The 12,960-nt window shown below is 41.5% G+C and overlaps 1 protein-coding gene across 1 annotated transcript in view; it reads left to right on the top strand.

Annotated features, from left to right (window-relative positions):
• Positions 1-11,753, top strand: part of adgrv1 (adhesion G protein-coupled receptor V1) — a 528,099-nt gene extending 516,346 nt beyond the window's left edge. The window contains exon 90 of the mRNA XM_073066702.1: positions 11,229-11,753. Coding sequence (XP_072922803.1) covers positions 11,229-11,347 — 119 coding nt within the window. The 3' untranslated portion in view covers positions 11,348-11,753. The remainder of the gene's footprint in view (positions 1-11,228) is intronic.
• Positions 11,754-12,960: the final 1,207 nt, after the last annotated feature.

The raw sequence follows: 12,960 nt of genomic DNA, 5'->3' as shown, positions 1-12,960 counted from the left end.
CAGTACCACCTTCCTGGCTGTTAGATCTCACTGTAGATCTCATCCACATAGTTTATTGGAGATGATTTTGCATGCTAGGACAGACATGTCCCTATCTCACTGGGGTATGAGGCTGCCAGCTGCCCTCACCTGGTTTGGGCCGCCTGTCAAACGGTGTAGCGGGGTGTGGCCACTGTTAGATGCAAACAGCTACTTGGAGCCACAGGCGAGAGCTGAGTGTCCAGAATAAACAAGCCCCTTCACCAGAGGTGTTACCCCTCCCTGGACACCCCATACACCGCTTCAGCCCACAATGTTGTGATGACCTTTTAATCTACACTAAGATCCCTCCTGCATTGCTCTCCATTTTTCTATCATCCATCTGCCGATCTAAGAGTTTCTTAAATGCCCCTAGTGTATCCGCCTTTACCATCACCCCTGGCAGAGCATTCCACCCACCCACCATTCTCTGTGTTAAAAACCTTATTTCTGATGGTGTCAGAGATGTGGTGACATTTCGGGCAACACCCAGCACATATTCAGACTGTCCTGGTCGTTAATGCAAACATTGCATTTGCAACACCTCTATACTCAATACTTTGAATCATTACTAAACCCTGAATAATACTGACCATTTTTCGAATATACGCTATCTTGCACAGAATCTTTGCAGTTTAATTCATCAAAGTTCAAAGTAAATTTATGATCAAAGTACATATCTCACCATATATAACCCTGAGATTTGTTTTCTAGTGGACATTCTCAGTAAATTTAATAACCTTAATAGAATCAATGAATCATTTGCCCCATCACTGAAATGGTCCCACAACTTATGCACTCACTTTCAAAGTCTCTGCATCTCATGGTCTCGATATTTATTGCTTGTTTCTTTGTTATTATTATTTCTCTTTATTCTTTTGTATTTGCACAATTTGATGTCTCTTGCACACTCGTTGTCTGTCCTGTCTATCTGAACTTCAGAATTATGCAAAGATGTTTGCTCGCAGATTGGCAAGCAACCTAGTAACATATGGTAACACATACTCACTCTGTACTTTGAATCAGCATGCCGCCCATTCAGGAAGGGTGCTCGAAGCCCCGAGCAGCCGGTCAATTTCCCATCGGAAGTGGAGAGAGCGGCAAGGACCCGGTCATCCTGTCAAAGGTTAAAGTGATGAGTCTGCACACATGAGATGTGAGAACCCGCAATTGCTGACTCGGGAATTTTTTTGAATCATTGTTCCATCTGCAGATACAGGATGGAATATGTTCTTCCAACCCTTCCAGCCACACCACCAGCACCCTTGATTTTAACCATAGCCTAATTTGTACGGTACAGTTTATACTGACCAATTAACCTGCTAACTGGACTGTGGAAGGAAACCAGAGGACCCAGAGAGCACCCACACATTCCATGGGGTGTATATACAGACTCCTTACAGAGGATGCTGGGATGGCCGTCCGAACCCTGACGCCCCGAGCAGTAATACCGTCACGCAGGCAGCTACACTATTGTACCCAGAAGAAGCAGCTATACATAATGATCAGGCATCAGTGTATCAGACTTGGCTTCATTGGTTGTACTTGCACCCTGGAATCCGAAAGTCATAGGTTCAATCTTCATTGTGGAGATCTGAGCACAGAATTTGAGGCTATGTAGGTGGCAGGATAGCATAGCCGTGAGTATAACTTTATTGCAGCACCAATTCCGCTGCTGTCTCTGAGAAGTTTGTACATTCTCCCCATGATAGATTTCCTCGGGGTGCTCTGCTTTCCTCCCACAACCCAAGGACGTATGGGTCAGTGGGTCAATTGGTCACATGAGTATAAGTGGGCAGTGTGGGTTCATTGAATTGGAAGGACCTGTTACCATGCTGTAAATCCAATAAATAAAAACAGCAATTTAGAAATGACTAAATAGGATGGTCTGGGATTTGGGAAAACATCATCCAAGCTTGCTTTGATGTTTATGTTATTGAGACAATTACCACAGAAAATCCCCTCACCCTGTCCACTAAACATCAGAATCCGTGAGTTGAGACACAACTCTATACCATGCAGGACCTTGTCTGAATAATACAGTACTTATCAAATGTCTTAGGCACATATATATAGCTAGGGTGCCTGAGACTCTTACACTGTACTGCCGTAATTTTATGCATTGCACTGTACTGCTGCCACAAAAAGAAATTCATGTGTGTGATGATAAACCTGATTCTGATCTGGGTCTTTATGCGGACTGAGAGCGGGAAGGGGGCAGGGAGAGGGGAGTCATGATTGGGAAAAGGAGAAGGGAGAGGGAAGGGAGTAGGAAGCACTAGGGAGACATTCTGTAATGATCAATAAACCAGTTGTTTAGAATCAAATGACCTTGTGTGGTGAACTACATATACCTGTCTGGACTGCTCCTGTGGCTCCTCCCACAGACCCCTGTATAAAGGCGATTGAGGCCTGAGCCTGGCCTCATTCCCCAGGATGTAGTGTTGTTCATTCTTCCAGTCAATAAAAGCCGATATCTCACTTCTTACGTCTCAGAGTGAGTTATTGATGGTGCATCACCTTGCCTGGTGACTCAGTGCTGTGTGTGCCTGCACCCATGCCAGCCTTCACGCCCAGCACTCTTTCTTTGTCACCTGACCCACACCCCTCCCCCGGCGCTCCACTATCACCATTCCCAACATCCTTTGCTCCCTCCAGATTTAAACATACAGTACTGTGCAAAAGTCTTCGTCTCCTTAGCTAAATTTATGTGCCTAAGATTTTAATACAGTACTGTAAGTAGAAATGAAATGGAGTTGAGGTCTGTCATTACAGTAGCACTGTTAGTACAACAGAAATATGGTGTTTATATCTGAGTTCACAGTAAAGTTATTATCAAAGTACATATATAAGACCCTAAGTTATAGGAGCAGTATTAGGCCATTTTTCCCATCAAGTCTGTTCCGCCAGGTCACCATGGCTGATCCATTTTTCCTCTCAGCCCCAATCCCCTGCCTTCTCCCTGTATCACTTCATGCCCTGACCAATCAAGAATCTGTCAACCGATTCCTTAAATATACATAAAGACTTGGCCTCCAGAGCTGCCTGTGGCAAAGAATTCCACAGACTCACCATTCTCTAGCTAAAGAAATTCCTCCTCATCTCCATTCTAAAAGGATGCCCCTCTATCCTGAGGTTGTGTCCTTTGATCTTAGATTCTCCCATTCACTCCACATTCACTCTATGAATGGCCTACTCCCTTCCCTCTCCCTTCTCCTTTTCCCAATCATGACTCCCCTCTCCCTGCCCCCTTCCCGCTGTCAGTCCGCATAAAGACCCAGATCAGAATGGCCTTTCACCATTCGATAGGTTTCAATGAGGTCACCCCTCATTCTTCTGCATTCTAATGAATATAGACCCAGAGCCATCATACGCTCTTTGTATGACAAGACATTCAATTCTAGAAAGCAAACACAAAATGCTGGAGGAACTCAGCAGGCCAGGCAGCATCTAGGAAAAGATTACAGTCGACGTTTCAAGCTGAAACCCTCAAAAACTTGAAACGTCGACTGTACTCCTTTCCTAGATGCTGCCTGGCCTGCTGAGTTCCTCCAGCATTTTGTGTGGGTTGTTTGGATTACCAACATCTGCAGATTTTCTCTGGTTTGACATTCAATCCTGGAATCATTTTTGTGAACCTTCCTTGAACCCTCTCCGGTTTCAGCACATCCTTTCTAAGATAAGGAGCCCACAACTGCTCACAATACTCCAAGCAGAATATCACTGTGCGATTCTCTGAGATTTGTTTTCTTGTGGGCCTTCGCAGTAGAGCAAAGAAATACCACAGAATCAGTGAAAAGCTACACATGAAGACTGACAAAGCCAAAGTGCAGAAGAAGCCAAACTATGCAAATACTGTGAGAAGGCCTTAGGCATAGGTTAAAGAAATTCTGTAAAATGAAGATGCTTTTAAAAATAATGAAATGAGAAATTTCTTTTTATTTTGTAATTTTTTTTATTGAAGTTCATCATCAAACAAACATTTCCATAAGATGTATTTCAGACATTGTACATATATATCATATAATCATATATATCACAAATCTCCACAAAGTATTTATCTGGGGTATACACTTACAGAAAAGAGTGGAAAGAAAAAAACAAGCAAAAGGAAAGAACTATGTACAAGTAGGGAGTGATCTTTTTTATTTACAACAGATTCATTGATTTGTGAGAATAAAATCAGGCCTATGAGGCATTATGTAGTTAATCCATTTTTCCCAGTATGAATCAAATTGTTCCAGCTTATGATGAACAGATATTGTTATCTTCTCCATTTTGTAAATGTCCATTGTAATTTCCATCCATGTATTTAAAGTTGGGCTCTCCTGTGATAACCATTTCCTAGTAAGAGTCTTTTTACCAGTCACCAACAGTATATTCATTAAATATCTCTTTTCAACCATTCTTGAGGTATATACCCAGAATATATGGTCTTACTCTCTAAGGATATTTCACATTTAAAGAAGTCTTGTAGGGCACTGTGTATCCCCTTCAAATAGTTTTTGATAACAGGGCAGTCCCAAAAAATATGATAATGATTTGCATTTTGATTTCCACAATTTCTCCAGCAAACAGGGAGGTTACTATCATAATGGGATTTCTGAGAGGGTGTAATAAAATATCTTATCAAGTTTTTCCATCCAAACTCCCTCCATTTCTGTGAACTGGTACACTTCCATTAAAACCTCCATATTGTTGTCCATTCTTCCTCAGATATAATTATCCCTCCTTCCTTCTCCCATTTTGTTTTAATGTATGAAGTGGAATGTGTTTTAAGATTTGACAACCCCTTATACATGCTTGAAATGATTCTACCACCATTATTTGAATTATATGCTTTTCTAAGGAGCTCTATCAAGCATGTACTTGTCTTGGTTACATTTTTAAGCGTCTTATTAACATATTGTCGCATCTGTAAATACCGATAAAAATCTTGTTTTTCTAATAATTGTTTCTCTTTAATCATTTCAAAACTGAACAGTGTTCCTTCTTTCATTATGTTACAAAGAACTGTTATTCCTTTAGCTGTCCAGTTCTTAAATCTAGCATCCAATTTATTTGGTGTAAAATCCGAGTCATATGCACACCATTTAAGAATTGCAGTATCTCCCTCTAGATTATATTCTTTTATAGTAGTTTTCCATATTTTAAGAGTCAATTTCACCCATGGGTTATCAGTAGTATTTATGTACCTTTGCAGGTTGTTATCAGCCAAAATTGCTTGTATGGGGATGGGAAGTACCCGCTCCTCAATGTTTTCCATTGAGCATCATATGATGGGTTGCACCAACATATCACAGCTCTCAACTGTGCTGCAAAATCATAATCTCTAAGAGAAGGTAGGCCCCATCCCCCCTTTTCCTTTGCTAATTGCAAAGTTTTGAGACAAACTCTAGGCCTTTTACCCTGCCAAATATACCTTGATAGCATCTTGTGAAATGAGAAGTTTCTAAATATTAAAAGAAATTACTATAAAGAGCAGTAGACAGTAAAAAAAAAATCAATATTTGGTGTGATGACCCTTTGCTTTCAATCTGCATCAACTCTCTTAGGTAAACTGTCATGCAGTTTTATAAGAACATTGGCTGGTGGGTTTTTCCAAGCATCTTGGAGAACTTGCTGCAGTTCTTCTGCAGACTTTGGCTGTCTCACTTGCTTCTGTCTCTCCAAGTAACCCAGATAGCCTTGATGATGTTGAGCTCAGGGCTCTATGGAGACCATACTATCTGAAACCATATTAAAAATCTAGAGTGTCCTAGACTTATGGACAGTATTGTACAAAAAAAAAGAATAAGTAACACTGAGAACTTGAGTTGCAGAGTCCTTGAAAGTGAGTCCAAAGATTGTGTTGAGTGATCAGTTCAGTGTTGAGTGAGTAACGGTATCCACACTGGTTCAGGAGCCTGATGATTCAGGGGTGATAACTGTTACTGAACCTGGTGGTGTGGGTTCTGAGTTTCCTGTACCTCCTCCCCAATGGGAGCAGAAAGAAGAGAGCATGGCGGGGGTCTTTGATGGTGGATGCTGTAATCATCCAGGTCTGTAATTTACAGTATTGTTAGGATTTATAATATAGTTAATTGATAAAGCACTCTAGTATATTCAGCAATCACTGTTCAATCAGGAATGAGATCAAGATAAGCATCAGACGTTGGATGACGTGTACTATATGTCCCAAGTTAAGCAATACAATCCCTCAACCAAGGTAAAACTGTAAAAAATTCACCTGTTGTGATGAAATGGCCTTGAATCTGACTAAATTAAGAGGTATGTAAATGATGGAACGCTGTTCAAAGTCAAATCACTATGGAAAATTTATACATAGAGGCAAATCCGTAAAGTAAATGTATTCCACATTAGCAGTAGTAAACTTAAAAGATGTGTGTTTATCATGAGTTATACGACATTCAGGATTACTTTAAGTAAGGCAAATGCAACCTCTACGAATATATTTCACTATAATAAAACCATTTCTATCTGCTGTCTGTGACCTAGCAACAGAATTATAGCTAAAAAAAAACAAAGTGCTGGCAGAATTCATTGGGCTAGGCAAAGGAATAGTTGACACTTCAGATCGAGACTTCATCAAGTCTTTATTCCGTGGAGTGTAGGAGAATAAAATTTGTTTTTTTTTTCCCAGGAGCTTAGGAGAATGAGGGCAGATTTGATAAAAGTATACAATTTATGAGGAGTATAGACAAGGTAAATGCATACATGTGTTTTCCACTGAGGTTGGGTGAGAATAGAACTAGAGGTCATGGGTTAAGGGTGAAAGGTGAAATGTTTGAGGGGGATCTTTTTCACTCAGAGTGTGCAATGAACTGCCAACACAAGTGGTTCAGTTTCAGCATTGAATAAGTACGTGTTTGGGAGGGGTATGGAGGACTATAGTCCAGATGTGGATTGATGGGACGAGGCAGAATAGGAGTTTGGCATGGACTGGATGGGCCGAAGAGCCTATTTCTGTGCTGTAGTCATTTATGATTCTATGACTATGACAGAGAGCACCTGCTACATTGCAAACTGGGCCCAATCCTGTCATGATTTGTCCCTGTTGTGACCAGAGTAACACACATAAAATGCTGGAGAAACTCATAAGCCACGCCTATGAAGGGAAATAAACAGTCAGTGTTTCAGCCCGAGACCCTTCATCAGGACTGGAAAGAAAGAGGGAAGATGCCAGAATAAAAATATTGGGGGGAACGGGAAGGTGGATGAGCTAAAAGGTAATAGGTTCCTCTCCTCTCCTGTCAGTTCCTTCCTGTCCAGCCCTTTACCTTTACCACCCACCTGGCTTCACCTCTCACTTTCCAGCTAGTCTCCATTCTCCTCCCCCCACCTATTTATTCTGGCATCTTCCCATTTCCTTTCCATTTCATTACAATGCTCTCGTTTCTCCTTAAAACAAAATAGCCCATAACTTTAGCACCTAATGAAATAAGCGTGGTTAAAAATGAATTAACTTTGCAGTGGGGGAATCTGGAACCAGAGGGCACAGCTTCAGAATATAAAGATGTCCCTTTGGAACGGAGATGAGGAGGAATTTCTTTAACCAGAGGGTGTAGAATCTGTTGAATTTTTGCCATGGACAAATGTGGAAGCCAAGACATTGGGTGTATTTAAAGAGCAGGCTGATAGTTTCCTCATTAGTAAGGGCATCAAAGGTTACAGGGAGAAGGCAGGAGAATGGGGTTGAAAGGGAAAATAAATCAGGTATGACTTTATTTATTTATTTATTCGTGAGATACTGTGCAGAGTAGGCCTTGCGGCCCTTGAAGCTGCACTGTTGAACAACCCCCGTTTTAATCCCAGCCTAATCATGGGGCAATTTACACAACCAATTAACCTACCGACAGGAATGATTTGGGACTGTGGGAGGGAACCAGAGCACCAGGAGAGAACCAACACATTCCACAGACTCCTTACAGACATCATGGGAATATAAAATGGTTTCATATCTCATGTTGGCATGAAATAATCCTGATTCTTCTTAGAAATATTGTTGTGAAAAAGTTGTGGGAAAAATGTATAAAAAACTCTCTAACAGCTTCCTTACTTTCAGCTGAAGTCAAAGTCAAGAGTAAAGGTAGTTTAGTGAAATTAGTGCCATTGCCACATCATCAGTGAGGGACAGACTACTGTTGTGAACACAAATATAAACCCCAGCAGACGTTTGAACGTAAAACATTACATCACAGTACAAACCCTTCCACCCATGTTGTTGTGCTGCCCCTTAATCTACTCTAAAATCAATCTAACCCATTGATCTTTCCTGGCCCTCCATTTTTCTATCATGGTGTGCCTATCTAAAAGTTTCTTAATTGTCTCTAATGTATCTGCCTCTACCTCAACCCTTGGAAGTGATTTCAATGTACTCACCACTCTCTGTGTAAAATAGTTACTTCCGTCTTCCCTTCATACTTTCCTCCAATCACCTTAAGATTATGCCCGCTCGTGTTAGCCATTTCCGCCCTAGGAAATAGTCTCTAGCTATCTACTTGATCTCTGCCTCTTATGATCCTGTACACCTCTCTCAATATTTAACATGGAACATTACAGCACTGTGCAGGCTCTTTGGCCCACAATGTTGTGCTGATCTTTTAACCTACTCCAAGATCAATCCCACCCCACCCGCCCACATAGCCCTCAATGTTTCTGTCATCCATGTGACTAATAGTCTCTTAAATGTGTCTAATGTATCTGCCTTTACCAGCACCCACAGCAGCACATTCCACACCCCCAGCACTCTCTGTGTAAAAATCTTACCTCTGATGTTCCCCACTATACCTTCCTCCAATCACCTGAAAGTACCGTATGTCCTCTCATATTAGCTGTCACAACTATCAAAAAAGTTTTTGGCTGTCCACTCTATCGATGCCTCTTATCACCTTACATTCCTTTATCAAGTCTCCTCTCATCCTTCTTCATTCCAAAAGTAAAAATCCTAGCTCACTCAACCTTTCCTCAAAAGACATACTCTCTGATCCAGGGGGCATCCTGGTAAATCTTCTCAGCAATTTCTCTGAAGCTTTCGCATCTGTTCTGTAATGAAGTGACCAGAACTGAACACAACATTCCATGTGTGGTCTCCCTAGAGTGTTATAGAGCTGCAACTTACCTCTGGGCTCTAGAACTCAATCAACCTATATTGAAGGCCAATACACGATACACATTCTTAGTTCGGCATGAACTAGATGGGCCAAAGACCCTGTTTCTATGCTGTAGTGCTCTGTGACTCTATAACAATACAGAATGCTGAGCTAGCATTTACATACATCCTTTGGAGATTCAAGATTGCTTAATGTCATTTCCTGTATACAAGTGCAAAGGAGAATGAAGTAATTGTTACTGTGGATCTGATGCATACAAAAGAACACAAAAGATAAAGAGCACAATAACTAAAGATACATTAGATTGCTTCTACATAGAGATTGGTTGTAAGTCCATAAAGTGACACTAAGCTGTACATAAGATGACTAACAGGAAATGATAAAGTAGTGGTTGAGTTAGTGGGAGGTGATATTGATCAGCCTCACTGCCTGGGGAAAGTAACTGTTTTTGAGTCTGGTGGTCCTGGTGTGGATGCTACGTAGCCTCCTCCCCGATGGGAGTGGGACAAACAGTCTGCGAGCCGAGCAGGGTGGATGGGAATTTTCATGATGTTACTGGCTCTTTTTGAGCACCTTTCTTTATATATGTCCTTGATAGCTGCTAGGCTGGTGTCAGTGGTGCACTGGACAGTTTTGATTACCTTCTGTAGAGCTTTCTTGTCGCTGCATTGCAGCTTCCGTACCATGCAGTGATGCAGCTTGTTAGGGTGCTCTCCACTGCTCATCTGTAGATTCAAGTGAATATGGATCTGCAAAGCCCAGCTCACTTCAGCCTCCTCACAAAGTAGTCAAGTCAAGTCAAGTCACTTTTATTGTCATTTCGACCATAACTGCTGGTACAGTACATAGTAAAAATGAAACGTTTTTCAGGACCATGGTGTTACATGACACAGTACAAAAACTAGTCTGAACTACGTAATAAAAAAAACACAGAGAAAGCCACACTAGACTACAGACCTACACTGGACTACATAAAGTGCACAAAAACAGTGCAAGCATTTACAATAAGTAATAAACAGGACAGTAGGGCAAGGTGTCAGTCCAGGCTCTGGGTATTAAGGAGTCTGATAGCTTGGGAGAAGAAATTGTTACATAGTCTGATCGTGAGAGCCCGAATGCTTCGGAGCCTTTTCCCAGATGGCAGGAGGGAGAAGAGTTTGTATGAGGGGTGCGTGGGGTCCTTCATAATGCTGTTTCCTTTGCGGATGCAGCGTGTAGTGTAAATGTCTGTAATGGCTGGAAGAGAGACCCCGATGATCTCAGCTGACCTCACTATCCACTGCAGGGTCTTGCGATCCGAGATGGTGCAATTTCCAAACCAATCAGTGATGCAGCTGCTCAGGATGCTCTCAATACAACCTCTGTAGAATGTGATGAGGATGGGGGGGTGGGAGATGGACTTTCCTCAGCCTTCGCAAAGTAGATGTGTTGGTGAGCATTCTTGACTGTGTAAGATGTGTTCTGGGACCAAGAGAGTTTATGTGTGATGTGCACTCTCAGGAGTTCGAAACTTCTTGCAGTTTCCACTACTGTGCCACAGATGTAAAGGGGATATGAGTTATCCTCAAGTTGAGAACTATCTTCTTTTTTCTGTCGACATAAGGAAGAGGTTACTTACCTGGGACCAGGCCTCAAGCTCTTTGACCTCCTCTCTGTAGGCTGTGTCCTTGTTGTTTGTCATCAGCAATCCTGATGATGTGATTGTTCAGATGTTCGGCCCTGCAGTCAAGTCTGAATATGATAGAAATATTCTATACTAAATTATTGATACTTTAGAGGTATTCCCAGGGTATAAGCTTAGTGCCACCTTTTCCTAAGAACCCTGCCAAAGATTTTTTTCTAATTTATTTGAAAATACAGCAAGTAACACATCTTTCAGACCCAACAAGCCCATGCAGCCGAATCACAGCCATGTGACCAATTAACCCTTTAACCTGTGCTGCTTTGGAATGTGGGAGGAATCCCACACAGTCACGGAGAGAACATACACACAGCTGCGGGAATCGAACCTAGGTCGCTGGTGCATAATTGTGTTATGCTAACCACTAGAGGACCGTGCTGCCAATTCTAAGTTAATGTTTTTTTTTCTTGATCCAGGTGCCGGCCTCAGTGCAGGTGACAATGAATCGTATCATGGAAGTCAAGATGGTAGAAGCATTTCAAATTCCCAGATTGTGGAGCTACGAAGAATACCAATAGCTGACACTCACCTTTAACACACTCACATGCTTTTTAATTGAAATTTGTCCATGTTTTTATACTTTTTTTGGATGTCCCTCTTTTGCACTAAAATTTTGCATTGAAATATGTAGAATCAGTGTTACCTTACAATGTTTGTACAACATTTTTGTAATGTTCAACTGATATAACCTTAGACTTCAAAAACTTGATTACAGAGAAGTAAACGTTAATTAACTAATAAGGATGAAGAAAATATGTAGAATTTAGATATAAACTAGGATTTTAAAAAACTAGCAATATATTACTTCTGTAAAAAATCTTCCCATAGAAGTAACATAATAAAAATAATTTTGTGGTAATTTCTGACAGTGATTATGAAAAGAAAACTTGTATGATCTTTCTTTTTGACCAGTATTTATTAACATAGAATAAAGAACAGTACAGCACAGGAATAGGCCCTTCAGCCCATGACATTGTGCCAAATAGTAATTTTAAGCAAACCGAACAAGTCCCTTCTGCTTATGCATTTATATCCCTCCATTTCCTGCACATTCAAGGTCAAGTTTAATTGTCCTTCAACCACACATGAATACAGCCAAATGAAACTGTGTTACTCCGGGGCCAAGGGGCAAAACACAGTACCAACTGTCACACGCAGCATAAGGCACATATAAGTTATCAGCAAAACACAATGCAAAAAAAATAGCCCAAGACGCTTGAGTCCATGAATGTTGTGGCAGTCTGCAGCTTGCCTTCTGCTGAGCAAACTCTGGGAAGCACGACTCCAACTCAGACAGCATGCCGCACTGCCTCTGACACCTCTCTCCTGAACGGTTGTAACAGGCCGCACCATGGCTTGAGGCCTAATCCTTGCTGTGACCAAGGCCACGCAGCTCCCCCGTCGTCCGTCAACACATCAGTGAATCGGACTTGCACCATTCCACATTAACAATGTCTAACAGGGTCTTGCAATCACAAGGAAAGCGACCAAGACGATCACTTGCTGTTAAACTGCCACCACCTTTGTGCACTGACTCCTCCGATGCAGGCAAGAACTTGATCCATTCCAAATCCAGCTCCTTCAGATTTTCCACCACCAAGCAACAAACTGATGGGGTAGACCTGCAGTTCTTTTGCAATCATAAAAAATACATTTAAAAAAGACAATAACACCTTTAGTTGACCCTGTAGAAGCTGCTGTGATCGAATGCACCACTGTCTTACCAGAAAAAAGCTATCTAATTTGTCTCCACTGCCCTTCTCATTTGAACTTACTCCCTCTCATCTTGAGTACATGCTCTCCAATATTAAACATTATGACCCAAAGAAAAAATATACTGGCTGCCTGCTCTATCTGTGCCTCCTATCATCTATAAATTTCTGTCAGATCCCCCCTCAACTTCTATTCCAGAAACAACAACCCAAGATGTTCCAACCTCTCCTCAGAGCACATGCCCTCAAATCCAGGCAGCATCCTGGTAAACCTTTTAAGCACCCCCTCCAACACTTCCACATCCTATAATGGAGACCAGAATTGAATGAAAATTCCAGTTGTGGCCTGACTAGAGTTTTATATAGCTTCAACATATCTTCAAGACTTTACAACTCAATAACTTCACTAATAAAGACAAGCATACCAGATGCCTTC

Source organism: Hemitrygon akajei, chromosome 2 (genome assembly GCF_048418815.1).
Source record: "Hemitrygon akajei chromosome 2, sHemAka1.3, whole genome shotgun sequence".
Taxonomy (NCBI): domain Eukaryota; kingdom Metazoa; phylum Chordata; class Chondrichthyes; order Myliobatiformes; family Dasyatidae; genus Hemitrygon; species Hemitrygon akajei.
This window is presented reverse-complemented; position numbering and strand designations above follow the sequence as displayed.